We start from the raw sequence: 27,022 nt of genomic DNA, 5'->3' as shown, positions 1-27,022 counted from the left end.
TAGACTTGTGTTCATTGTTTTAACAAAGCACAAAATTCAGTTTTATGAAAGTCAGTAGCTCCTCCTTCCTTCCCAACAGATGTAGAGAATATCCAGGTAGAGGCTGCAGTTCCACCTCTGGTCTGGCTGTCATGCATCGTGGTCAGACTACTAGCAAAGGAGTCCCCTTGCTTGCACAGACTTACCAGCAACCACCGCGGCTTCTCATTGTGCACGTAGCTCTACCATCGTGGGCTTACATCTGTTCCAACCTCTGTGAGGCTCTGCAGAACTTTTTTTCTCTAGCCTGCAGCTTGATGGGCCCCAACCGCATGTCCCTGTTCAGCTTATACATGGTACAAAATCAGCACGAATGCATCCTCCCCTTTCTGGTAAGTAGAATGATAATTTTTTACTATCTGTACGTATTCACTTTATTATGAAAGTAAACAAGATCAGAAATATGATGAATTACAGCAATAACTGTGCTTGTTCCCCCTGCCCAATACTCTACAGGTGACACAATGAGAGCCAGATGTCATCCTGCACATAGGGAGTTGCACTACTATTAACAGATTACTAAACACTTGGTGGATTGAAACAATAGAAATTTATTCTCTCACAGTGCTGGAGGCTAGAAGTCTAAAATCAAAGTGTCACCAGGGCTGTGCACCCTTTGAAGGCTCTGGGGAAGAATCCTTCCTTGCCTCTTCCTAGCATCTAGTGACAGTCCTTAGCATTCTTTCGCTTATAGCTGTATCACTCCAATTTCTGCATCCATCTTCATATAGCTGTCTTCCCTCTGTTTGTGTCTCCTCTGTGTCTCTACGTCCAAATCTCCCTGTCCTTTCTCTTATAAAGATGATAGTCATTGATTTAGGACCCACCCTAATCCAGTATGACCTCATCTTAACTTGATTACATTTGCAAATACCCTATTTCCAAGTTCCAGGGATTAGGACTTGAACATATCTTTTGGGGGACACAATTCAGCCCACTAAAGCACTACTAGAAAAAAAAAAAAAAACCAAAATTATGAATCTGGAAGTTTGTATAGGCTATGCATTACCCTCCTCCCTCCTGAATTTAACTCTCCAGCTCCAAGGTTCATCCCCCTTTGTAATGTGAACACAGAGGGAAATAAGTCTCAAAATCCCTTCAAAGACCTCTAGCTATTAAGCCACCCTTTCACTTCCAAGGCTTATCCTGTAACCCAAGTTCCAGTTTCCTTAACTCAGAGAGCCCTAACTGCAGACACATGAAAATGTTTTCTCTATAGTTCCACATGGGACTCAGGTGAAACATCTCCTAGGATCTCAGAAGACCAAGTCTGGGCCAGATGCAACACTTTTATAAAGCTCCCTCACTCATAGAGAAATACCTTACCTTCTCCTCAAAAGAAATTCAGATCTTCCTTTTCTCCCCTTTACATAATTCAGAATCACAGGGTTGAGAAGCATTTCCAGAAGTTCTAGTACATCTCCTTCCTTGAACCAGTTTTGCTCCTAATATATCTTATTAAATGGATATAAATCCTGTTATTTAAGATTTTCAAAGAAGGAAACTTCATAAATCTGTAGCTGAATTATTAATGCACTATCTGACTAAAATTGACTAATTTTTATAATTAATGCCTTAGTTCCCCTCATTGAAAGTAGAAAGTTAACATCTCTGTTGACACTATAAATTATGGAATAAAAATAATATACATGTGATGTCCAGCGGTGCTCAGAGATGTATTCACCAAATGCAGTGAATGTCTCATGATGATAGAGGAGATTGTTGCTGTGGGGGGAGGAGTGGGGGGAGGGGGGTGGGGGGTATGTGGGGACCTCATATTTTTTTAATGTAATATTAAAAAAATAAATAAAGACAAAAAATGCATTCGGAAAAGTTAAATGAAAGTACCTTTGGAGATACAGTCATATAAATAAAGAGGTCCAAAAAGTCAATTTCTGTTAACTTATTGAATATTCAATATTTGTTCTTCAAAGTCAAAAATTGTTTTTATTCTTTAGTCATTATGCAAATCCTTTAGTATGTTATGTATTTAATGATAATTTTTTTCCAGTGAATAAAAAACTCGCATGTAACACTCCAAAAAATAATAATATACATTGTTTTATGCCTCTTGGGTTAAAACACTTTAAAAATAAAACATTATACCCTAGTTGCTTTGGTGGTATCTTAAGCTTACAGCAGCTTGAGGTTTACTTCTCAAAAGGAGTCAATTGGGATATTTTTTAGTGTAAATACTCAAAGTGCTAAGTCTGGTGGTTTCATCTGTGTACTATTGCATGGGCTGGGGAGGGGATGGGGAATGGGTGAGATTAATTAAGGAGTTCAACTGCTCCTTTCTACAGGCTGATAGGATTTGGTTCCCGTTTTAAAAGTTGTCTATTGCTGCATAACAAAGTATCCTAAAGTTTAGTGTCTTAAAGCAATAAACATTCATTATTCCACAGTTACTGTGGGTCAGAAATTCAGAATGAATAAATAAATAAATGATAGAAGTTCTTAAGAGGCTTAGGTAGGTGGTTCAGGCTTGGAGTCTCTCATGAGATTGCAGTAAGATGTGACCCAGGGCTCCAGTCATTTGACAGCTTGACCAAGGTGGGAGGATACACTTCCAAGACGGCATATTCACATGACTATCGGCAGGAGATCTGATATCCTCACCTCTTGGGCCTCTCCATGGGCCCCTTGAATATCCTTATTCCAAGACAGCTGGCTTCTTTGAGAGCAAGTGATCCAAAAAGAGGATGAGCAAAGAAGCCAAAATATCTTTTATGGTCTAGTTTCAAAAGTGACAACTGCCACGTCCTCCACATTCTATTTGTTAGAAACAAGTCACTCTTCCACTCAAGATGGAGTAACAGGGAAACGGACTTGGCCCAGTGGTTAGGGCATCCGTCTACCACATGGGAGGTCCGCCGTTCAAATCCCGGGCCTCCTTGACCCCTATGGAGCTGGCCCACGCGCAGTGCTGATGCGCGCATGGAGTGCCCTGCCACGCAGGGGTGTCCCCAGCGTAGGGGAGCCCCACGCGCAAGGAGTGCGCCCCATAAGGAGAGCCGCCCGGCGCGGATGAAAGTGCAGCCTGCCCAGGAATGGCGCCGCCCACACTTCCTGTGCTGCTGACAACAACAGAAGCGGACAAAGAAACAAGACGCAGCAAATAGACACAGAGAACAGACAACCAGGGGAAGGGGGTAAATTAAATACATAAATAAATCTTTAAAAAAAAAAAAAAAAGATGGAGTAACAGGGACAGATTTACTCTCTGGCCAGAAATAACAAAAATAACTGGACAAAATGTATGAAAAACTGTTTTTAAGACATTAGACATCAGACATCAAAGGCCAATGATCCCTGAGAGACAGGAAATGATGTATGGCCTACGATCGCCCCAACTTACTGCATTGAAAAGTTCCCAGGCGGTGCACTTGGCCCAGTGGTTAGGGTGTCCGTCTACCACATGGGAGGTCTGCGGTTCAAACCCCTGGCCTCCTTGACCCATGTGGAGCTGGCCCATGCTCAGTGCTGATGCTCACAAGGAGTGCCCTGCCATGCAGGGGTGTCCCCCACGTAGGGGATCCCCACATGCAAGGAGAGAGCCGCCCAGCATGAAAGAGGGTGCAGCCTACCTGGGAATAGTGACGCACACATGGAGAGCTGACACAAGATGACGCAACAGAAGGAAACACAGATTCCTGTGCCGCTGACAACAACAGAAGTGGACAAAGAAGAAGATGCAGCAGATAGACACAGAGAACAGACAACGGGGGGGGGGGCAGAGAAGTAAATAAATAAATAAATCTTAAAAAAAAAAAAAAGAAAGAAAACTTCCCAAGCCACAGTGCAGAGAGAAGAAACCCAGGTGGGATCTGGTGATCTCCATGAATTGAGAAGATGGATCTGGAAATTCAGTGAGACCAAGCAGCTAGAAGAGAGAGAGGTACACAGAGGAAATGAGAGCGCTACAGCGACGTCTTCGTGGAGAGTCACCATGGTTTCCTGCTTCAACAGTGCTTGAACAGAACCCAGCGCTTGCCCCTGTTGGCCAGCCACCCCCAGCTGCTTACCACCGTCCATCCAGCGTCGCGCAGCCTCTGTTTCTCAACCGCCCATCATGATGACCACATCCCCGTCGTAGGTGCGCCAGAACTACAACCAGGACTCGGAGGCCGCTGTCAACCGCCAGATCAACCTGGAGCTCCACACTTCTTACGTCTACCTGTCAATGTCTTACTACTTTGACTGTGATGCTGTGGCTTCGAAGAACTTTGCCAAATATTTTCTTCACCAATCTCATGAGGAGAGGGAACATGCTGAGAAACTAATGAAGCTGCAGAACCAACGAGGCGGCCGAATCTTCCTTCAGGATATCAAGAAACCAGAACGAGAGGACTGGGAGAGTGGATTGAATGCAATGGGAGTGTGCATTACACTTGGAAAAAAGGGTGAATCAGTCATTACTGGAACTGCACAAACTGGCTACTGACAAAAATGACCCCCATTTGTGTGACTTCATTGAGACCCATTACCTGAATGAGCAGGTGAAGTCCATCAAAGAACTGGGTGACTACGTAACCAACATGCACAAGATGGGGTCCTGGATTCTGGCTTGGCAGAGTATCTCTTTGACAAGCACACTCTGGGAAGCAGTGATGCGAGCTAAACCTTATGTTGGCTTCCCCAGAGCCACATGGTAGTAGTGCATATATGTTGGGTTTACCTTTTCTTTAAGTTGTATCAACGTCTACCAAGTTCTTTCATTGGTACCATTCCTTCAAATAAAGTTATTTGGTACTCCCCCCCCCCCCCCCAAAAAAAAAAGAGAGAGCTACAGAGAGAGAATCTGGAAATCTGCAGTGGGTTCTCTTTGAATATTTTGCAGAGAGTAAAGATCAGTGCATGCATGTGAATAAACTACACAAGGCCAAGGAAGGAACCACCTGAAAGCATGAGAGGTGATCCACAGCAGGAATAGTATCTGTCCCCTTCCCAGACTGGAAATCTACATAATTCATGGCACTTTGTGTAGAGTGCTTAGAAGGGTCTTGCCTCAGTAGTGGGGAATAAATGGCACTAGAGTTAGCATTGCTTAGGATCACCTATCAAATTATAAGCACAATCCAAAAGGATCAAACTGTTTCCAGGTAACTTAGTTGCATCCCAGAATAAACCTCAAGAATATTTATAGAAAAAGGAAAAAAAATCAAAAGAAAAAAATTTTTTAATTTTTAAAAAAGGAATATTTATAGAAATTCAAAAATATCCAGTCCCCAACCAGGTAAAATCCACAATGTTTGGCATCCAATCAAAACTTACAGATATTCAAAGAAGCAAAAAAATACAGTCCATTTTGAGGAATAAGTTCAACCAATCAAAACCAACCAAGATCTGATGTAAATATTAGAATTAGCAGGAATGGACATTATGACAGTTACTATAATTGTATTCTATAAAATCTTGTACTTTCATTCATGATTTTTCTGTAAACCCATAATTTCTCTAATAAAGAAAAAAATCTGTTAAACAAACAAAAAGCTAAGTAGAGACATAGATTAGACTTTTCAGAAGAAAAGATTAGTGAACTTGAAGACTTAGCAATAGAAACTCAGTATGAAACAGAAAGAAAAGAGGATTAAAAAGATGAATAAAAATCCAAGGTCTGACTTCTAGGGAAGATGGAAGAGTGGGGAGGTCCAGGATTCAGTCCTTCCTCCAAAGCATCTATTAAATTGTCTGAAACAACTGTTTTGAAACTCTATCAGCCAGAAAAACACTTTACAGCATCCAGAGAAAGACAGGAAAAAGTATGGTAAAGAATTCTAAATTACTCTGTCCATGCTATGGCTCTGGCACCTATCCCCCAATCTGAGAGCAGGCTGTCATGGGGACCAGCCCCTGGCTAGCAGCTGATGACAGAATGGGACATAAAAATTTTCTTTCCCAAGAACAGGGGTGCACATGGCCAATCACTGATCATGACTTTTGATGATCAAATTCAGATCTCTGGGTCCCAGATCTGAGGGCACACATTGTTTCAGCCCTGCCCTGGACAAAGTTGGTGGCAGCCATTGTTTCAGTACTCCCTACACAGGGATAGAGGTTGTGAGGATTTAAAGATGCAGGGCTTCCTCAGGCCTGCAGGGCAATTTAGCGGAAGGGCTGCATTTGATGGGCATGTCAGGAAAGCTCAACTTTGGGGAGCCATTGGAGAAGTTCTTGGCATCCTTCCTGACCCCTTCCACAGGGCACTTTGGAGCCAGTCTGACCACATTGGGGTTTCCTGGCCCTGTTTTGGCTGGGAAAGACTGAGTTGGGAAAAGTCCTCCTAGGGGTGATGCTCCCCCCAGTATTTGCACTCCAGACAAAAGCAGCATGAGACAATGAAAGGAGTATAAAAAACTATAGCGGTGGATAAAAAGTCTGGGATAAAAGCCTGCTGGCTTCAGATATACAAGAGAGGGAGGTTTGTCCCTTGGGAAACAGAGGGGACTATCAAACTGTAAACAGGAGAACTCCAAAACAACAAACAAGCAAAAGCCCAGGACAAGACAGAGGCCCAGTACACATAAAAAACCCTGCACAGTGCATTCACCTTGGGCAGACCTTCCTGATTGGAGGGCTGCAACTCAAGAAAATCTCTGTCTTATCAGCTGGTTACAAAACTAGGAAACAGACATCCCAGGTTGTAAATCCCAGAATTAACATTTTTAAATACTAAAATGTACGACGTGCAACAAAGAGTACAAGACAAATAAGCAGAAAATTATGGCCTACCCAAAGGAAGAGGATAAAAATATAGAAAACAGAAATGATGAAAACAAGAATGTGAACACACTGAACAAAGCCTTTAAAAAATGATCTTTAAAAAAATGCTTAAGGAGATGAAGGAAAGTACAGAGAAAAAAAACTACAGGATATCAGGAAAACAGTAAATGAATAATATGAAAGTCTAAATAAAAAGATAGAACTTTTAAAAAGGAGCCAAACAAAACTACTAGAATTGAAGACCACAATAGCTGAAATGAAAAATGCCCAGGAGGGTTTCAAGGGCAGAATGGAGGAAAACGGACTTTGGCCCAGTGGTTAGGGCGTCCGTCTACCATATGGGAGGTCCGCGGTTCAAACCCCGGGCCTCCTTGACCCGTGTGGAGCTGGCCCATGCGCAGTGCTGATGCGCGCAAGGAGTGCCGTGCCACGCAAGGGTGTCCCCCGCGTGGGGGAGCCCCACGCGCAAGGAGTGCGCCCGTGAGGAGAGCTGCCCAGCGTGAAAAGAAAGAAGCAGCCTGCCCAGGAATGGCGCCGCCCACACTTCCCGTGCCACTGACGACAACAGAAGCGGACAAAGAAACAAGACGCAGCAAATAGACACCAAGAACAGACAACCAGGGGAGGGGGGGAAATTAAATAAATAAATAAATCTTTAAAAAAAAAAAAAAAAAAGGGCAGAATGGAACTGGTTGAAGAAAGAATCAATGAGCTTGAAGACAAAACACTCAAAATGAGTCAGGCCTTGGAGCAGAAAGAAAAATATATATATTAAAAGAAAAAATAGCCTAAGACAGCTATGGGACACCATTAGGCACACCTATATATACATTTGGGAATCCCAGAAGGAGAAGAAAAAGACAAAGTAGCAGATGGAATAGTCAAAGAAATAATGACAGAGAACTTCCTAAACTTAGCAAAAGACATGAATATGCACATCCAAGAAGCTCAGAGAACACCAAATAGAATAAACAAGAAAAGTACATCCCATGATATACTGATTACACTATCAAATGCAAAAGACAAGGAGAGAGCTCTAAAAGCTCTCTAAAAGCAATGTGTTACATACAAGGGAATCCCAACAAAATTGAATGTAGATTTCTTATCAGAAACAATGGAACTAAGAAAACAATGGACTGAAAGCATGTAAAGCGATGAAGGAAAACAACTGCCAACCAGGAATTTTATATCTGGCGAGACTCTCTTTCAAAAATTAGAGATTGATTAAAATATTCACACATATCAAAAGCTGAGGGTATATCACCACTAGATCTGACCTACAAGCAATGCTAAAGGGAGTACTTTAGATTGAATTGAAAGGACACTAGGCAGTAGTTCAAAGCAGTTTAAAGAAACAAAGACCTGCAGTAAATGTCTTTTGGTAATAATAAATATCAGTATTATTGTACTGTTTGGTATATAACTCCGTTTTATACTTCCTAAGGGTGCTAAAATGCAAATGCATAAAAAGTAGTGATAAACCTGGGTTTTAAACTTACAAAGATTTAAGTGGTAACAAGTACAAAAAAAATGGTAGGGAAAGAGAAGGTTATAGGAAAAGAATATGTGCATACTATTGAAGTTAAGGTGGGGGAAGTGAATTTGACTCAATGGATAGAGCATCCACCTACACATGGGAGGTCCAGGATTCAAACCCAGGGCCTCCTGACCCGTGTGATGAGCTGGTCCACGCACAGTGCTGATGCATGCAAGGAGTGCCATGCCACACAGGGGTGTCCCCCGCATAGGGAAGCCCCACATACAAAGAGTGTGCCCTATAAGGAGAGCTGCCCAGCGTGGAAAAAAAAAAAAAGTGCAGCCTGCCCAGGAGTGGCACTGCACACATGGAGAGAGCTGATGCAGCAAGATGATGCAACAAAAAGAGATAACAGATTTCTGGTGCCACTGACAGAGGAACACACAGCAAATGGATACAGAAAGCAGACAACTGGGGGGGGGGGGGGGGAGAGAAATAATAATAAAAAGAGAGAGAGAAGTTAATTGTTATCAAACCAAATATAATTACTATATATTTAGGATGTTAAATTCTAACCCTGTGGTAACCACAAGGAATACAAATGAAAAATATATCCAGGTAGAAATGAGAAGACACTCAATATGGTACAATACAAGAAAGCAAACAAATATAAAAGTAGGCTTTAGTGGAAGTGAGGCAGCAAAAAAGGTATAAGATTTATGAAGTCCAAATAGCAAAAGGGAAGAGGAAAGACCTGTATTATCAGTGGTGACTTCAAATGTACCTGGATTAGGGGAGGACTACTGGTGTGGGATGTTATTAACAGGGGACACATGGTTGGCAGGGAGTTCTCCAGGGCATATATCCAGGGTACATAAAAATGTTTGCATATTTTCATAGTGGATACAATTAAAAACAACAACTGAGGGAGTGCTGAGTTCCTAGCCAGGGGAGCTCTATCACAGTCCCTAAAGGAAAAGCAACAATCCCCCAAGTGCAATGGCAAAGACCAAAAAAGAAGGAAGGTCCAACAATGAGCCCTTGATACTAATGACTATGCTTGTGAGCCTGTGCAACTGAAATAAGAACAAGGCCTAGAGCTTCAGGGTGCCTAAGAGTTACCTCCTGAGAGCCTCCATGTTGCTCAAATGTGGCCAGTCTTGAAGCCAAACTCAGCATGTAAATGCATTGCCTTCCCCCCAGCATGGGACATGACTCCCAGGGATGAGCCTCCCTGGTGCCAAGGGATAACTACCAAGTACCAACTGATGATGATGTAACTAGAAAATGACCTTGAATAAAAGGGTCAACTCGGACCAGCAGAATATCTCAGTTTACATATAATACCAGGAGTTAAAAATGCTTTTTGACCTGAATCAAAGGGGGAAATGGAAAGGACAAATGAGTTTATATGGCTATGAGTCTCCAAAAAGAGCCAGGAGGTTATCGGAGGGGTTGCCCTTATGCACACCTCAGCAGAGTCCCAGAGACAGATAAAGTAGATACAACCCCGGGTATTGGTTCTTCTGAGGGCTACAGAGACCCACAGGTTCTATGGTCATGGCAGATGGAGTTCAGTGCCATGTCGGTTGGCCCTTCTTTGGAGTTTGTGTTTCTGTGTGATGGAGCTGAACTCAGATGTGATCTTTTTTCACAAGCCTCTCCTGTTACGTTTACCAGAACTGTAGTTGGTGCTGGAGTTTAATATATACCCAGAGGATCTGAATCTCTGGACTGACCATATGATAGCCAGGCCCTGAGCCTCAACAGACTTCAGCTCCTACGCTGTGGTTTATTGGACTTACCCCACTCAGCCAACATGGAGTTGAAGAAGGTCAACCACCACACCAGGGAGCCAAGAGTGCCTACAACACAATATTAAATAAATAAAGACAAAAAAAAAGAAGATACTCAGAAGCCAAAAATAAATAAATAAATAAATAAATGTGCCTGGATTAAACTCTACAGTTAAAAAGCAGAGATTGGCAAAACGGATTTAAAAAGTATGACCCAACTATATGCTATCTGCAAGAGACTTATCTCAAAGCAAAGATACAAGTAGGTTGAGGGTGAAAGGATGGAAAAAATATAGATACTGTGCAAGTAGTAACCAAAAGAGAGCTGGGGTGGCTGTACTAATATTAGATAAAATAGAATTTAAGTCAAAAACAGTTAAAAGGGACAAAGATGATGATTACATACTGATAAAGGGGACACTTTAACAGGAAGATATAGTAATTATAAATATATATTCTCCTAACAGCAGAGTCCCAAAATATATGAAGCAAATACTGACAGATTTGAAGGAAGAAATTGATGGTTCTACATTAATAGTAGGAGACTTTAACATACTACTCTAAACAGGATAGATCACCTAGTAAAAATATCAATAAAGAAGTACAGGGGAAGCAGATTTGGCCCAATGGATAGAACATCTGCCTACCACATGGGAGGTCCACAGTTCAAACCCTGGGTCTCCTTGACCCGTGTGGAGCTGGCCCATGCGCAGTGCTGATGCACGCAAGGAGTGCCGTGCCACGCAGGGGTGTCCCCGCATAGGGGAGCCCCACGCACAAGGAGTGCACCCCGTAAGGAGAGCTGCCCAGCGTGAAAGAAAGTGCAGCCTGCCCAAGAACGGTGCTGCACACACCGAGAGCTGACACAGCAAGAAGATGCAACAAAAAGAAACACAGATTGCCGGTGCCGCTGATAAGGATAGAAACAGTAACAGAAGAACACTCAGTGAATGGACACAGAGAGCAGACAACTGGGTGGGGGGGAAGGGGAGAGAAATAAATAAAAAATAAATCTTTAAAAAAAAAAAAGTACAAGACTTGAATGATACACTAAACCAACTAGACCTAATGGACATGTATACAACACTGCACCCAATGAAAACAGAATACACATTCTTCTCAAGTACACATGTATCATTCTCCAGGGTAAATCATATGTTGGGTCACAAAACAAATCTCAAAAAATAAAAAATACTGAAATCATACAAGGTATATTCTGCAACCACAACAGAATGAAGTTATAAATCAATAATAGAGGGAGAAATGGGAAATTCACAAATATGTGGAAATTGAGCAACATACTCTTAAACAACCAGTAGGCAAAAGAGGAAATAAGAGGGGAGTGGATGTGGCTCAAGCAATTGAGCACCTGCCTTCTACATGGGAGGTCCTCGGTTCAGTTCCCAGTGCCTCCCTAAAAGAAAACGCGCAAACAACGAGCAAATAGACAAGGGAGCCAACTCAGGGGAGCCAATGTGGCTCAGTGGTTGAGCACCAGCCTCCTGCATATGAGATCCTGGGTTCAATCCCTGGTCCCAGTACCCAAAAAAAAAAAAAAAAAAGGAAATTAGAGGCAAAATTAGGAAATATCTTGAGGCAAATGAAAATGAGAATACAAAATACCAAAACTTATGGGATGCAGTGAAGGCAGTGCTGAGAGGGAAATTTATAGTTTTAAATGTTAACATTAAAAAAGAAGAAAGACTTCAAATCAGAGACAACCTCAAAACTGTAAGAACTAGAAAAAGAAGAGCAAACTAAACCCAAAGAAAGCAGAAGGAAATATTAGAGTTTATATAAATGAAATAGGAAAAAAAAATAGAATCAACAAAATAGAAATTTGGCTCTTTGAAAATATCAGCAAAATAGACATCTTTAGCTGGACTGACAGAAAAAGAGAGGACACAAATAATGAAAATTAGAAATGAAAAGGGCCCATTACTACTGACCCTGCTGAAATAAAAAGGATGATAAATGATACTATGCCAATAAATTAGATAACCTAGATGAAATGGACACATTTTTAGAAATATACAAACTACCTACATTAACTCAAAAAAAATAGAAAAAGAAAGAAAGAAATTGAAGACCTCAACAAACCATTTACTAGTAAAGAGATTGAATCATTAATCAAAAATCTCCCAACATACACACAAACACACACACACACACCTTTTTTTTAATAATTAAAAATCTCCCAACAAAGAAAAGCCCAGGACCAGATCGTTTCATAGGGGAATTCTACCAAACATTCCCAGAAAGAATTCATTCCAATTCTTCTCAAACATGTCCCAAAATTTGAAGAGGAAGGAACACTCCCTAACATGTTCTAAAAGGCCAACATCACCCTCATACTAAAGCTGGATAAAGATAACACAAGAAAAGAAAACTGCAAGCCAATATCTCCTATGAATGTAGGTGCAAAAATCCCCAACAAACCAGCAAACTGAATTCAACCACATATTAAAAGAATAATATACCTGGTGTGCAAAGTTGGTTCAACAAAAGAAAATCAAAACTAATGATCCACAGATTCATCAGAGTATGAAAGATCTTTCTAAGCATAACATAAAACCCAGAAGTCCAAAAATAAAAGATTAATAAATTCTTTCCATGTGGAGCTGGCCCATGCGCAGTGCTGATGCGCGCAAGGAGTGCTGTGCCACGCAGGCATGTCCCCCGCATGGGGGAGCCCCACAAGGAGTGCGCCCCGTGGGGAGAGCCGCCCAGCGCGAAGGAAAGTGCAGCCTGCCTAAGAATGGTGCCGCCCACACGGAAAAATGACACAACAGGATGACGCGGCAATGGGAAACACAGATTCCCGTGCTGCTGACAACAGCAGAAGCAGACAAAGAAGACGCAGCAAATGGACACAGAGAACAGACAACCGGGGTGGGGGGGAAGGGGAGAGAAATAAATAAATAAATCTTTTTTTTTTTTTAATTCTTTTACTGTGTAAAATAGTGAATTTATGCTTGGCAAAAAAAATGGTATGTCTAAAGACAAAAGACAATATGAGGAAAATATTTGCTTCTCATATTAAAGATTAATTTCCCTAGGTACATAAATATCAATAAGAAAAAGACTAATAATCCAATTGAAAATTAGAAAAGATATATATATAGTTTTCAGAAAAGGAAATGCAAATGACTCAAACAAATGTTCAGAATCACTCATAATAAGAGATATGCAAATTAAAACTTTGCTGGTGATGGTAGCACAACATTGTGAATGTAATTAAGAGCACTGAACTGTGTACTTGAATGTGGGTAAAGAGGGAAATGTTAGATTATACATATGGTACTAGAATCAATTTTTTTTTTAATTTGTGGAACTATACAACACAAACAGTGAGCCCTAGGTTAAAACATGTTAATACTACAATTATTAAAATGTGCTTACATCAATTGTAACAAATGTGCCACACCAATATGCAAGGTGTTAATTAATAGGGTGGTTTAAGGGAATCCTACCTTTTATGCATGATTGTTCTGCAACCCACACTTCTCTAATAAAAAATAATGAGGGAAACGGACTTTGGCCCAGTGGTTAGGGCGTCCGTCTACCACATGGGAGGTCCACGGTTCAAGCCCCAGGCCTCCTTGACCCGTGTGGAGCTGGCCCATGCGCAGTGCTGATGCGCGCAAGGAGTGCCGTGCCACACAGGGGTGTCCCCCGCGTAGGGGAGCCCCACACTCAAGGAGTGCGCCCATAAGGAGAGCCGCCCAGCGCGAAGGAGGGAGCAGCCTGCCGAGGAATGGCGCCGCCCACACTTCCCGTGCCGCTGACAACAACAGAAGCGGACAAAGAAACAAGACACAGCAAAAAGACACAGAAAACAGACAACTGGGGGAGGGGAGGGGAATTAAATAAATAAAAATAAATCTTTAAAAAAAAAAATAATGATGAGGGAGCAGATGTGACTCAAGCAGTTGAGCACCCACCTCCCACAGGGGAGGTCCCAGATTTGGCTCCCAGTGCCTCCTGAAAAAACAAAAACAACAAACAACAAGCGAAAACAAATGATACTGGGTGGCCTGGGGGAGAGTGTGGACTACAATGTGGCCCACTGTCCATGTGGTGCAGCGGTGCTCCAGAACGTATTCGCCAGGTGCAGTGGATGTGCTGCAATGATGGAAGAGGTTGTTGATATGGGAGGGGTGGGGTGGGTGGGATGGGGAGTATATGGGGACCTCATATTTTTTTAATGTAACATTTAAAAGAAAATAAAGGGGAAAAAAGGATAATACGAATTTAGGGAAGCATATGTAGCTCAGTGGTTGAGCACTGGCTTCCCATATATGTGGTCCTGGGTTCAATCCCCAGTCCCTGGTACCTAAATAAATAAACAAACAAACAAATAAATAATAATGAGATACCACTACTCACCTATTATTAGAATGGCTAAAATCCAAAACACTGTTAACACCAAATGTTAGCAAAGGTGTGACATAAAAGGAACTCTCCTTCATAGCTGATGGGAATGCAAAATAGCTCAGCCACTTTGGAAGGCAATCTGGCAGTTTCTTACAAAGTTAAGTATAGACTTACCATAGAATCCAGCAATTGCCCTCCTCCTAGGTATTTACCCAAATGAGTTGAAAACTGTCCACACAAAAACCTACATACAAATAGCTATTCGTAATTGCCAAAAATTGAAGCAACGAAGATGTCTTACAAAGCTGATTATTCTATAAAGCCACAACTTCTCTAATTAAAAAAAAAAAATTGAACGTGTAAACAAACTGTGATACATCCATACAATGAAATATTATTCAGTAATAAAAAGAAATGAGCTATCAAGCCATGAAAAGACATGGAGGAACCTTAAATATATATGACTAAGTGAAAGAAGTCAGTGTGAAAGACTACATATTGTATGATTTCAACTATATGACATTCTGGAAAAGGCAAAACTATAGAAACAGTAAAAAGATCAGTGGTTGCCAGAGGTCCAGGGGGAGGGGAAGGGATGACTAGATGGAGTTCAGGGCTTCATGGAAACAGTGAAACTATTCTTTATAATGCTTTGATGGATACATGACATTGTACATTTTGCAAAACCCATAGACACAAAGAGTGAGACCTGATGTAAACTAGAGACTTCAGTCAATAATAACATATCAGTATTCGTTCATCAGTTCTAACAAATGTACCACGTGAATGCAAGATATTAATAGGGGAAACTGTAGGGAGTTGGGGGAGAGATATATGGGAACTCCCTGTACTTTGTGTGAGATTTTTCTGTTAACTCAAAACTGCTCTATAAAATAAAGTCTATTTAAATAAAAACTTGCTGAGATGCCATATTTACATGATAGGCAAAGGTAAGAAAGTTTGATAACATACTTTTGATGAGAGGGTGAAGAAACAGGCACACTTATATGCCATTTGGGGATGTATAAATTGACACAATTTCTATGGAGGTCTATTTGGCAATGGTATCACAATTTACACGCCCTTTGACCTAGCAAGCCTATTTATGGGAGCTTGTCCTACAGATCTATTTGCACATGTGCAAAAAATAATTTAAGTACAAGATTATTTGTTTCAGCATTGTTTGCAGTAGCAAAAGATTGGGAACAAACTAAATGTCCATCAGTAAGGGCTTCACTGTCCATCCATTAACAGAGTACTATGTAGCCATAAAAAATTTAAGACATTATTTATGTATTCATATGAAATGACTGCCTAAGTACAATAAAGCACCAAAATAAGATAGAGAGCACAGTCTCTTCTATTTAGGTAAGAAAAAAGATAGGGTTAAATAATTTACATTTTCTTTCATTTAACAAAAATATCTCTGGAAATATACCAAGAAGCTGGTAATATTGATTGCCTCCAGGAGGTGAGTTGGATAGTCATCCGAGCTTACTCAATATTGAATGCTCCATAATAATTTTTGGGAACCCCACACCTGGCCCTATATTCATCACTAGAGTCTTCAAGGGACTTTTTTATTCATACCCAAACCCTTCATATTCTAGGATATCACTCTGGCCATGCTTCCACCCACAGCCATGACCCTATTCTAATGGTAGTAATTTTTTTTTAATTGATGGATTTCATCCCCTGAGCTGGTCCCCACCTGTTCTAAGCTATACTACCATGTTTAATTATATATTCTCATTCCATAGACTTTCAAGCCACCAGTTCCTGACTGCAACCACAGTTTGTGACCAGGTTTACAGGCTGAAGTTTAAGATTTCTAACATCAAAGCACATCTGTGCACCTTTCATCTCTCAAAGACTAAGTGCCAGTTGTACCATCTCAATTTAACATGATTGCTCAAATATATCACCCCACAAAAGTCCTCCACTCAGAATATCTCCATTAGATATAACCGTATCTTTTAGTCCTTTTCCTTCCCCAACATCCCTAACACAGCTAGCTCCAGTACCCAGGGAACTACAGGTAACCCATGGGGACATCTAAACTTCCTCCACTGTGGCAGGGATCAGAACAAGGAGAACACCCACTGGTACAGGATCTAGGAAAAGGACACCCTCTAGACATATCTGTCCTATCCATCTACACAAAAAGCTGGAAGAAATGTAATGAGAGTCCATCAGTCCTTACCCATTCATCCCAACTTCCACCCCTCTGTACAATGTCCTTCTAATTAAATCAGGGATTCTATTCTGCACCTTGAAACTCACCCAGGCAATCTAAAACAAGGAACCTAAGTTTGTGTTATAATAAGTAATGGGCTTCCACAAGGGCATAGCTTCAGTACCTGATTCGGTGGAAAGGGGATGAACTGGAGAAGTGATCAAAAGGACCCACATTTCAACTCAGGAACTCACAGAGCATTTTTGAATATTCTACAATGTAAAAACCTCAAACCTCCATCAGAAAGAGCAGAGGAAGCTTATGGAATTTGAGTCCTTGTCAATGTTTAACTATAGCCCATGTCCAGACTGTAGATTGGGAAATTGCAGAATACCAGCTCAGGGGCACCTCATCTTCCTATTGCCCATTCTCTCCCTCTTTACCTAATAGCTCCCTTTAGATTCCTGACCTTAGTGGTTTTGCATCTTTGCATTTGAAACTCAACTCAGAACTTTTGGTATTGTTACCTTATAAAACGCCGCCTAGGTAATTCATGAGGGAAAAAGCTAAGAACAGTATAGGACTTTCTGTAGTTTTCATCAATCTGTTATCAACCTTTCATATGTGGAAATTGTTTCTGAACTATACTATACAAGCTCTTCAGATCCAAGGCAATTAATACTTCTGCAAAGCTTACATTTTAAAATCACTTCCAGAATCAAAGTGATTTTAAGTGAGTTCCTGAGAGATTAGATTCCATTTTGAAGAGGTATAAAGCATTGATGTGTTTATACTTTCCATTTAGCTTTTGTCTAAATGATATAATCCTTTAGATGAATTGGGTATGTGGCTTTCTGCAATAGAAAATAAGAAGTACCTTCTTCTGCCCTGGTCACTTGATTTTACTTCTCTGAACCAGGAGTGTCCTCAGCAACTGATCCTATTTTCTGATTACTGACAGGAAGAACAGCTTAATTTCAATATTGCTCAAAAACCATTGCATTTGACAGAATTTTCCAATACTTAAGTGGATAATATTTTCAAATCTTATTAGAGAATTAGTTCCTTCTCCTAAAGTTTGTCATCTCTTCCTGGAAGATACATCAAAGGACCATTCTATTTAACATTTGAAAAAAAACTTACACAGACAAGTTAATATTTGTTTAATCTTCAAAATACATTTAGTGGGTTTTTTTCCCTGATAAAAAATAAATTCTCATTTTAGAAAATTTAAATGCAAAGAAGTGTAAAGAGTCTTTTGACTATTGTCAAAAGTTGGCAATTGAAAAAATACTTTTACTGTTGGTTCCACCCAAGCACTACCAAAAAAAAGTAGAGGGATATTTTTTTAATGGCATTTGAATCAGTGAAGATTAGATTCAGTTTGTGAATAATAGCAACCCCAAATAAATCATCTTAAATAAGGTAGATGTTTACTTGTCTCTCAAGTAATTTTAGGCAATTCCACATTAGATGGAGAGCCATTCACCTTCTGATTTGTTGCTCTACACCATCTGCAAAACAGCCACAGCTCGAGGTCCAAGCGGGCTACTTTGGCTCATGTCCTTTTGTCTGTATTTCAGCCAGCAGGAAAGAGAAAAGGGAGAGGAAAGGCACTCCCTCACTCCTTATATTGATCTGGTCCGTGTTGCAGCCAACACTCTTCCACCAGTCTTTGAACTGAGAGGACTGCTGAAGAGTGCTATCTGCTGGTCAAGAAAGAAAATATATGTGAAGAAATTGAAAGTAAATAAGTGAGAGAGGATTTTTCCGGCCTTTATAGCCTCCCTCCCCAAGGCCCTTGGAAGTGGGTCTGCAACCTATTACTGGGCCAGGGCCCAAATTCGAGCAACCAACAGGACAATCCTAAAGATCCAGAATAAATTGAAGGAAGAATCAAACAATGGCAGTAACACCCAGCCTCCAGCCACTAAATCCCAGCTGAAAGTGAAAGGTTGGGAAAAGATACTCAACACAAAGAGTAACCCAAAAAAAGCAGGCATAGCTATACTAATATCAGACAAAACAGACTTTAAATTCAAAAAGAAAAGTGATAAGAGATACAGAAGGCCATTATATACTAATAAAAGGGATATCCACCAGAAAGAAATAATAGTCATAAATATCCATGCACCTAACCAGGGTGTCCCAAAATACGTGAGGCAAACTCTGGCAAAACTGAAGTGAGAAATAGACATCTCTACAATAATCGTTGGAGACTTCAACACACCACTCACATCATTAGATAGAACAACTAGACAGAAGAGCCACAAGGAAACAGAGAACTTGAACAATATGATAAACGAGCTAGACCTAATGGACGTATACAGAAAGTTGCATCCCAAATCAGCAGGTTATACATTCTTCTCAAGTCCTAATGGATCTTTCTCCAGGATAGAGCACATGTTAGGGCACAATGCAGCTGTCAATAAATATAAAAAGACTGAAAATATACAAAGCACCTTTTCAGATCATAATGAAAAAAAATGAAATCAATAATAAACAGGAAAGGGGGAAATTCACAAATGTATGGAGACCGAACAATACACGCCTAAATAATCAGTGTGTCAAAAAAGTAATTTTAATTGAAATCAGTAAATATATTGAGACGAATGAAAACGAGAACACAGTGTATCAAAACTTATAGGATACAGCAAAGGCAATGCTGAAAGGGAAATTTACAGCCCTAAACTCCAATATTAAAAAAGAAGAAAGAGCTAAAATTAAAGATCTAACTGAACAACTAGAGAAACTAGAAAAAGAACAGCAAACCAATCCCAAAACAAGCAGAAGAAAAAACAGAAATAAATGAAATTGAGAACAAAAAACAGTAGAGAAAATCATCAAAACCAAAAGTTGATAATTTGAGGAGATCAATAAAATTGACAATCCCTTATCTAGAGTAAACAAAGAAAAAAGAGAGAAGATGCAAATAAATAAAATCAGAAATGAAATGGGGAACTTACGACTGACCCCACAGAAATAAAATAGAACATTAAAGGATATTATAAAAAACTGCATGCCAACAAACTGGACAAATTATTTTTGAAGAGCAGTAAAATTGACAAACCCTAGCTAGAGTAACAAAGAAAAAGAGAGAAGATGCAAATAAATAAAATCAGTCACGACTGACCCCATAGAAATAAAAAGGATCATATTACAAGAAATTACAGGAGGATATGCCATGAAATTAGACAACCTAGATGAAATGGACAAATTCCTAGAAACACGTAAACTTACACCGACATACAAGAAATGCAGGAATGTAAATCAGTCACATTTAAAGAGACTGAATCAGTCATCAAAAATCTCCCAACAGGGAACTGATGTGGCTCAAGCAGCTGGGCTCCCACCTCCCACATGAGGTCCCAGGTTCTGTTCCAAGTGCCTTCTAAAAAGACGAGCAGGCGCAATGAGCAGACACAACGAAGCTGATGCAATGAGAAAACAGACAAAACAAGCAGATACAATGAGCAGGGAGCAGATGTGGCTCCAGCAGTTGGGCACTTGCCTCCCACATGAGAGGTTCAGGATTGGGTTCCTGGTGCCTCCTAAAGAAGACCAGTGGACACAATGAGCAGACACAGGAGCAGACAATGAGCAGAGGAAGGAGCCATCTTAGCAAGGGAGGAGAGGGAATATGCCAACAAAGAAAAGTCCAGGTTCAGATGACTTCACAGGTGAATTCTACCAAGGTTTTTGAGAATTAATACCAAACCTGTTTAAACTCTTCCAAAAAGTTGAAGAGGAGGGAAAATTGCCCAATACATTTTATGCAGCCAACATCACCCTAATACCAAAGTCAGATAAAGATACTACAAAAAAAAGAAAATTACAATTCAACCTCTAATGAACATAGCTGCAAAAATTCTCAACAATTTTTGGACAAAAAAGTGCGTGGAAGCCAGGCCATGGGGCATGAGCTCACAAGCATGGCTGAGAGGTGGAATCTCAACAAACCCCAGTGTGCGCAGCATCTGGAAGCCGTTGCCATGGCTGCCTACAAGCTGGTGCTGATCTGGGGCAGCCAGAGCACCTGGAACCTGGAGAACCACTTCAGCGGCTGGTACGACACCGTGCCAACTTGAGTCCAGTGGAACGTGAGGAGGCGAAGTGCAGCAGGCAGGCACTGCGAGATGCTGGGTATGAGTCTGACATCTGCTTTACCTCAGTGCAAAAGAGAGCAATCCGGACCCTGTGAACCCTGCTGGAAACCAGTGACCAGATGTGGCTGCCAGTAGTGAGAACCTGGTGCCTCAATGAGCAGCACTATTGGGGGTCTGACTGGCCTCAATAAAGCAGAAACGGCTGCCAAGCCTGGCAGGTGATCCTATGTGTGCCACTACCACCGATGGAGCCTGACCATCCCTTCTACAGCAGCGTCAGTGAGGATCGCAGATATGCAGACCTCACTGAAGATCAGCTCCCCTTCTCTGAGAGTCTAAAGGACACTGCCAGAGCCCAGTTCAAGGAGGGGAAATGGTACTGATTGCAGCACATGGCAATAGTCTTCAGGGCACTGTCAAGCACTGTAAGGATATCTCTGAAGAGGTTATCATGGAGCTGAACCTGCCCACTGGTATTCCCATTGTCTATGAGTTGGACAAGAGCTTGAAGCCAGTCGAGCCATGCAGTTCCTAGGGGATGAAGAGACTGTATGTAAGGCCATGGAAGCTGTAGCTGCCCAGGGAAAGCCCAAGAAGTGAAGGGAAGCAGACTACTATCCAAAGAAATGCCCTCCCTGCCCATCCTCAGCCCCTTCCTCTACACCTCTTTCCTACACTGACCACATCTGTAGGCATTTTAAGTTATAGCTGCAGATGAGGGACTGGTGGCTCCCATTTCATTTTAACCATTTAGTCTTCTGCACCCATTGCACTCAAACAAACATGGGTCCACAGTCCAGGACCTAGGCAGCAACCCTGGGGTATTGTGAGTGCCTTGTTTACTGAAGACCTGCTTGAGCACAAATAGGGAGGAACCATGCTAAGGCATGAGGGGAAGCAAGAGCCTATTCCCAGGAGCCTGTACCATTCCTTAGTTAGGTCATTCCCTGTCTGGGGGTCTCTGCTCTAGTCATTCCAGTGGAAGATTAATGTAATCTGCATGGTAATTTAAGAAACAAAACTAAACAATTATTTATTTCCTCTCTAACCTCAGAGGAGCTGGCTCCAGAAGGTTGGGATCAACCCTGAATGTTTATATGTTGAATTTACTTTTACAAAATGTATGTAAATAATACAAAAACCCTCTGGGGTTTCTGGTGGCAATTGAAATAATAGTCCCACATGTGGTCATCAGAAAATAAGCCATTCTTTATACCACTGTGGGGTAAGCTCTGACTTCTAAGGAGTAGGAGTTCATCCTGCTGTGTATTTTAGAATCCCTCTGTAGCAGTTTGATATGGTTATGAATTCCAAAAATAGATGTTGGATTATGTTTTTAATCTGGTCTGTACCTGTCATGATTAAGTTATGATTAGGGCTTTGATTGGGCCACGCCATTAGGGCGTTGAGTCCCCATCCACCCAGGGGTGAGGACTCACAGATAAAAGGCATGACAAAGGACAGAGTTGAGGGTTTTCTGATGTTGGAATTTTGATGTTGGAGTTTGATGCTCAAGTCTTAAGCTGGAGCCCCAGGAAGTCAGCATGCAGAGGAAAGAGAAGCAAGCCCCAGGAATAGAGGACCTGAGCCAGGAGAAGAACACAGAGGACTAGAGATGGCTCCTTAGATACGGTAGAAATCCTAAGGGGAGACAGAGCCATTCGCCTGATAGTCTACAGCTGACCTTGCGGAGAAACCAGAGGAGCTGAGTCCAGAGGATCCTAGGAAGCCTGAACCCTGGCAGACGTCGGCAGCCATCTTGCTCCAACATGTGAAAATAGACTTTGGTGAGAAAACTAACTTATGCTTATGGCCAGGTAAATGTAAGCTCCTACCCAAAATAAATAACCTTTATAAAAACCAACCAGTTTCTGGTATTTTGCATCAGCACCCCTTTGCTAACTAATACACCCTCCTTCCACTGTTATATGGAGTGTCCCCTCCACTGTTTTGTGACAGTGAAATGCCTCTTGATCATGTCAAAATGTGTCGTTTACTGTGTCTGATTTCTGAATCATGTTCCAGTTGCTTGGCCTAACCACTTGGGTTCAGTACTCAGTTTGAGCATAACTGTACTAATTTTTTACAGATCAGTATAATAAAAGAGTGATATGCCAAAAAACTCAACAAAATACTTGCAAATCAATCCAACAGCATTTCAAAAAAAATTATGCATCATGACCAAATAGGATTTATTCCTTCATATGCAAGGGTGTTTCAACAGAAAATCAATTAATGTAATACACCACGCTAACAAATTGAAGGGAAAAAAAACAACACATGATCATCTTGATCAATGCAGAACAGACATTTGACAAAATCCAGCATCCTTTCTTGATAAAAACTTCAAAAGATAGGCATAGAAAGAAAATTCCTCAATATGATAAAGGGCATATATGAAAAACCCACAGCCAACATCATACTCAATGGGGAAAGGTTGAAAACTTTCCCTCTAAGATAGGGAACAAGACAAGGATGCCCACTGTCACCACTGTTATTCAACATTGTGCTTGAAGATCTAGCTAGAGCAGTTAGACAAGAAAAAAAAAAAAAAAAGTCATCCAAATAGGAAAAGAAATAGTAAAACTTTTTGCAGATGACATGATCCAATAGTGAGAAAATTCTGAAATGTCTATGTTACAACTACTTGAGCTAATAAAAGAGTTCAGCAAAGTGACAGGATACTAGGTCACACACAAAAATCAGTAATGTTTCTCTACACTAATTTTGAACAATCTGAGGAGGAAATTGGGAAAAATTCCATTTACAATAGCAAAAAGACTCACATACCTAGAAATCAGTTTAACCAAAGAAGTACAAAGGAAACTACAAAACAATGCTAAAAGAAATCAAAGAAGACGTAAACAAATGGAAAGACTTTCCATGTTCATGGACTGGAAGATTAAATAGCGTGAAGATATCAATCCTACCCAAGCTGATTTATAGATTCAATGCAATACCAATCAAAATTCCAATAGCCTACTTTACAGAAATAGAAAAGGCAATTACCAAATTCATTTAGAAGGAAAGTGCACCCGAATAGCCAAAAGCATTCTAAAAAAGAAGAGCAAAGTGGGAAGAATTTCACTGCCTGACCTTGAAACATATTACAAAACTACAGTAGTCAAAACAGCCTGGTATTGGCATAAAGATAAACATATCGATCAGTGGAACAGAATTGAGAGTCCAGAAATAAACCCTCACCTCTATGGCCAACAGTTTTTTGTTGTTGTTTTGTTTTGTTTTGTTTTTGTTTTGTTTTGTTTTGTTTTTGTTGGGCCAACCGGTTTTTGACAAACCTGCCAAGACCATGATATAACAGGATAAGACAGTCTCTTCAACAAATGGTTCTGGGAGAACTGGATATCCATAACTGAAAGAATGAAAGAGGACCCCTATCTCAGTCCCTATACAAGAATCAACTCAAAATGGATCAAAGACCTCAATATAAAAGCTAGCACCATAAAACTGCTAGAAGAAAATGTAGGGAAACATCTTAAAAATCTTGTGGTAGGTGTGGTTTCTTGGATCTTACAGCCAAAGCACAAGCAACTAAAGGAAAAAATAGATAAATGGGAGCTCCTCAAAATTGAGCACTTTTGCACCTCACAAGACTTTGTCCAAAGGGTGAAAAGGCAGCTGACTCTATGGGAGAAAGTACTTGGAAATCACATATCTGATAAGGGTTTAATATCTATGATATATAGAGACGCTACAACTCACCAATAAAAAGACAAACAACCTGATTTAAAAATGGGCAACAGAATTGAATAGACATTTTTCCAAAGAAGAAATATAAATAGTGAAAAAAAACACATGAAAAAATCTTCAACTGCACTAGTGAATTAGGGAAATGCAAATCAAAGGTGCAAAGAATATCATTTCACACCTATTAGAATGGTTACTATTAAAAAGATAGAGAGGGAAGTGGCTGTGGCTCAATTGATTGGACTCCTGTCTACCATATGGGAGGCCCTGAGTTCGTGTCCCAGGGCCTCCTTCTGAAGGCAAGCTGGCCCATGCCTGCAGAGAGTGGACGGCCCATGCCCATAGAGAGTGGACGGCCCATTCCCATAGAGAGCGGACAGCCCGTGCCTGCAGAGAACTGGCAGCCCGTGCCCGCAGAGAGCTAACAGCCTGCACCTGTGGAGAGCTGGCACAGCAAGATGATGCAACAAAAGGAGACAAGCAGACATATAAGAATGCACAGCAAAAGGACACAGAGCAGACAGCAAGCAAGCCACAAGGGGGAGGGAAATAAATAAAATAAATAAAAAAGGATAGAGAACTCTAAGTGTTGGAGAGGATGTGGAGTGATAGGAACACTTATTCATTATTGATGGGAATGTAGAATGGTACAACCACTGTGGAGGACTGTGTGGTAGTTTCTAAAGAATTTGAATATAGATTTACCACATGACCCAACAATACCACTGGGTATATACTCAGAAGAACTGAGACCAGTGACACAAACAGACATCTGCACACTGATTTTCAAAGCAGTGTTATTCACATTTGCCAAAGGATGGAAACAACCTAGGTGTCCATCAAATTATGAATGGATAAACAAACTGTGGTGTATACACATGTATTAGTCAGCCAAAGGGGTGCTGATGCAAAATACCAGAAATCTGTTGGCTTTTTTAAGGGTATTTATTTGAGGTAGAAGCTTACAGTTACCAGACCATAAAGCATAAGTGATTTCCCTCACCAAAGTCTATTGCCAAGTGTTGGGGCAAGATGGCTGCCAACATCTGCTAGGGTTCATGCTTCTTGGTTCCCTCTCTTCCTGGGGCTCTGTTTCTTTCTGGGCTCAGCTGCTGTGCTCTCTCCACAAGACCAGCTATAGGCTATCAGGAGAACAGCTCTGTCTCTCCCCATGGCTTCTGCGGTGTCTAAGGAGCCATCTCTATTCCTCTGTGTTCTTCTCCTGTGTGTTCACTTCCTGGGCTCCAGCTCAAAACTCCCAGCTCTGTCCTCTGCCATGTCTTTTCTCTGTGAGTCTCTGCCCACCAAGGGGGAGGGGGGACTCAACATCCTACTGATGTGCCCAATCAAAGTCCTAATCATAATTTAATCAATTAAAAGTGATACCTCTGACAGACCAGTTTACAAACATAATCCAATAACTATTTTTGGAATTCATAAAAAATGCCAAACTGCTACAACACACGATAGAATATTATGCTGTTGTAAGAAGAAGAATTGAAGTCATAAAGCATATGACAACATGCATGAACCTGGAGGATATCATGTTGAGTGAAGCAAGCCAAACACAAAAGAACAAATATGATGTGATCATGCTCTTATGAACTTAATATATCATGTAATCTCATAGAGTTAATAACTTGAATATGGGTCACCAGAAAATAGAATGAGGTTAGAGAATGGAAAGCTGAGGGTTAACTTGTGCAGAATTGGTAAAATGGATTTGTGTTAATCTTTGGAAATGAATAGAAAAGGTAAAAGTACAACATAATGTTTGTAATTAGCAGTGCTATTTTATGGGTATGACAGTGGTTAACAGGGAAAAATCTAAAGTCATGTAAATTACTAAAAGGAAAGCTAAAAAAATGTAATATGGGTCTATATAGCATAGTAAAATCTCAGTGAAATATGAATATGGGTAGTATTGCATATATAAGACTGTTTTTCTTTGAAACTGAACAAATGTATGTTAACTTACAAGATGTTATTATCAGACAAAAAAAATCATTATACTAAATGAAAGAAACCAGACACAAAGTACTATATATTGTATGATTCCATTTATATAAAATGTAAATGTAAGTCAATTTATAAAGATGAAATTAGGTTAGTGATTATGTAGGGCTGGAGAAGGATAGAGGGACTGAGAAGTAACTGCTAAGGGGTGTGGAGTTTTTCTTTTGGAGTAATGAAATTATTCTAAAAATTTTTGTGGTGACGAATGTGCAACACTGTGATCATACTAAAAGCCATTATTTTACACTTTGGATGAATTGTATGGCATGTGAATATATCCCAATAAAACTGCTTTGAAATTTAAAAAATAAATTAAAAACCTTCAAGGGCCACCAAAAAAGTGAACTATTGAAGTTATTGGTTTCGTTTTAAGAAAGTAAATTACTTTTGTGACTGGGTAAAAAATATATATATATTTACATTCAGATAGCTTTCAAGTGTTTGTGTTTAACAAAATTGAAGGAGGAACAAACTGAGTATCTACCAATAGTTCATTAAAAATAATTTTTGGTAATAGTCTATATGATTTGGGAATTATAACTCAGAAGGAAACTTGATAGAAATCCCACCTTATATTTATGAGAACAAGGTTTTGCGGCACTGT

At 40.5% G+C, this 27,022-nt stretch overlaps 1 protein-coding gene and 2 pseudogenes across 1 annotated transcript in view; all 3 read left to right on the top strand.

The window, feature by feature from the left end:
* The first annotated feature begins 83 nt into the window (after window positions 1-83).
* Window positions 84-27,022, top strand: part of M1AP (meiosis 1 associated protein) — a 97,136-nt gene continuing 70,197 nt past the window's right edge. Inside the window, exon 1 of the mRNA XM_012527487.3 lies at window positions 84-371. Within this exon, the coding sequence (XP_012382941.2) occupies window positions 132-371 (240 nt within the window). The 5' untranslated portion in view covers window positions 84-131. The remainder of the gene's footprint in view (window positions 372-27,022) is intronic.
* Window positions 4,112-4,675, top strand: LOC139436704 (ferritin heavy chain pseudogene; annotated as a pseudogene).
* LOC101421999 (phosphoglycerate mutase 1-like) lies at window positions 20,581-21,294 on the top strand (annotated as a pseudogene).

This window comes from Dasypus novemcinctus, chromosome 17 (genome assembly GCF_030445035.2).
Source record: "Dasypus novemcinctus isolate mDasNov1 chromosome 17, mDasNov1.1.hap2, whole genome shotgun sequence".
Lineage (NCBI taxonomy): Eukaryota > Metazoa > Chordata > Mammalia > Cingulata > Dasypodidae > Dasypus > Dasypus novemcinctus.
The sequence above is the reverse complement of the archived record's forward strand: the minus strand, read 5'-3'. Positions and strand labels throughout refer to the sequence as shown.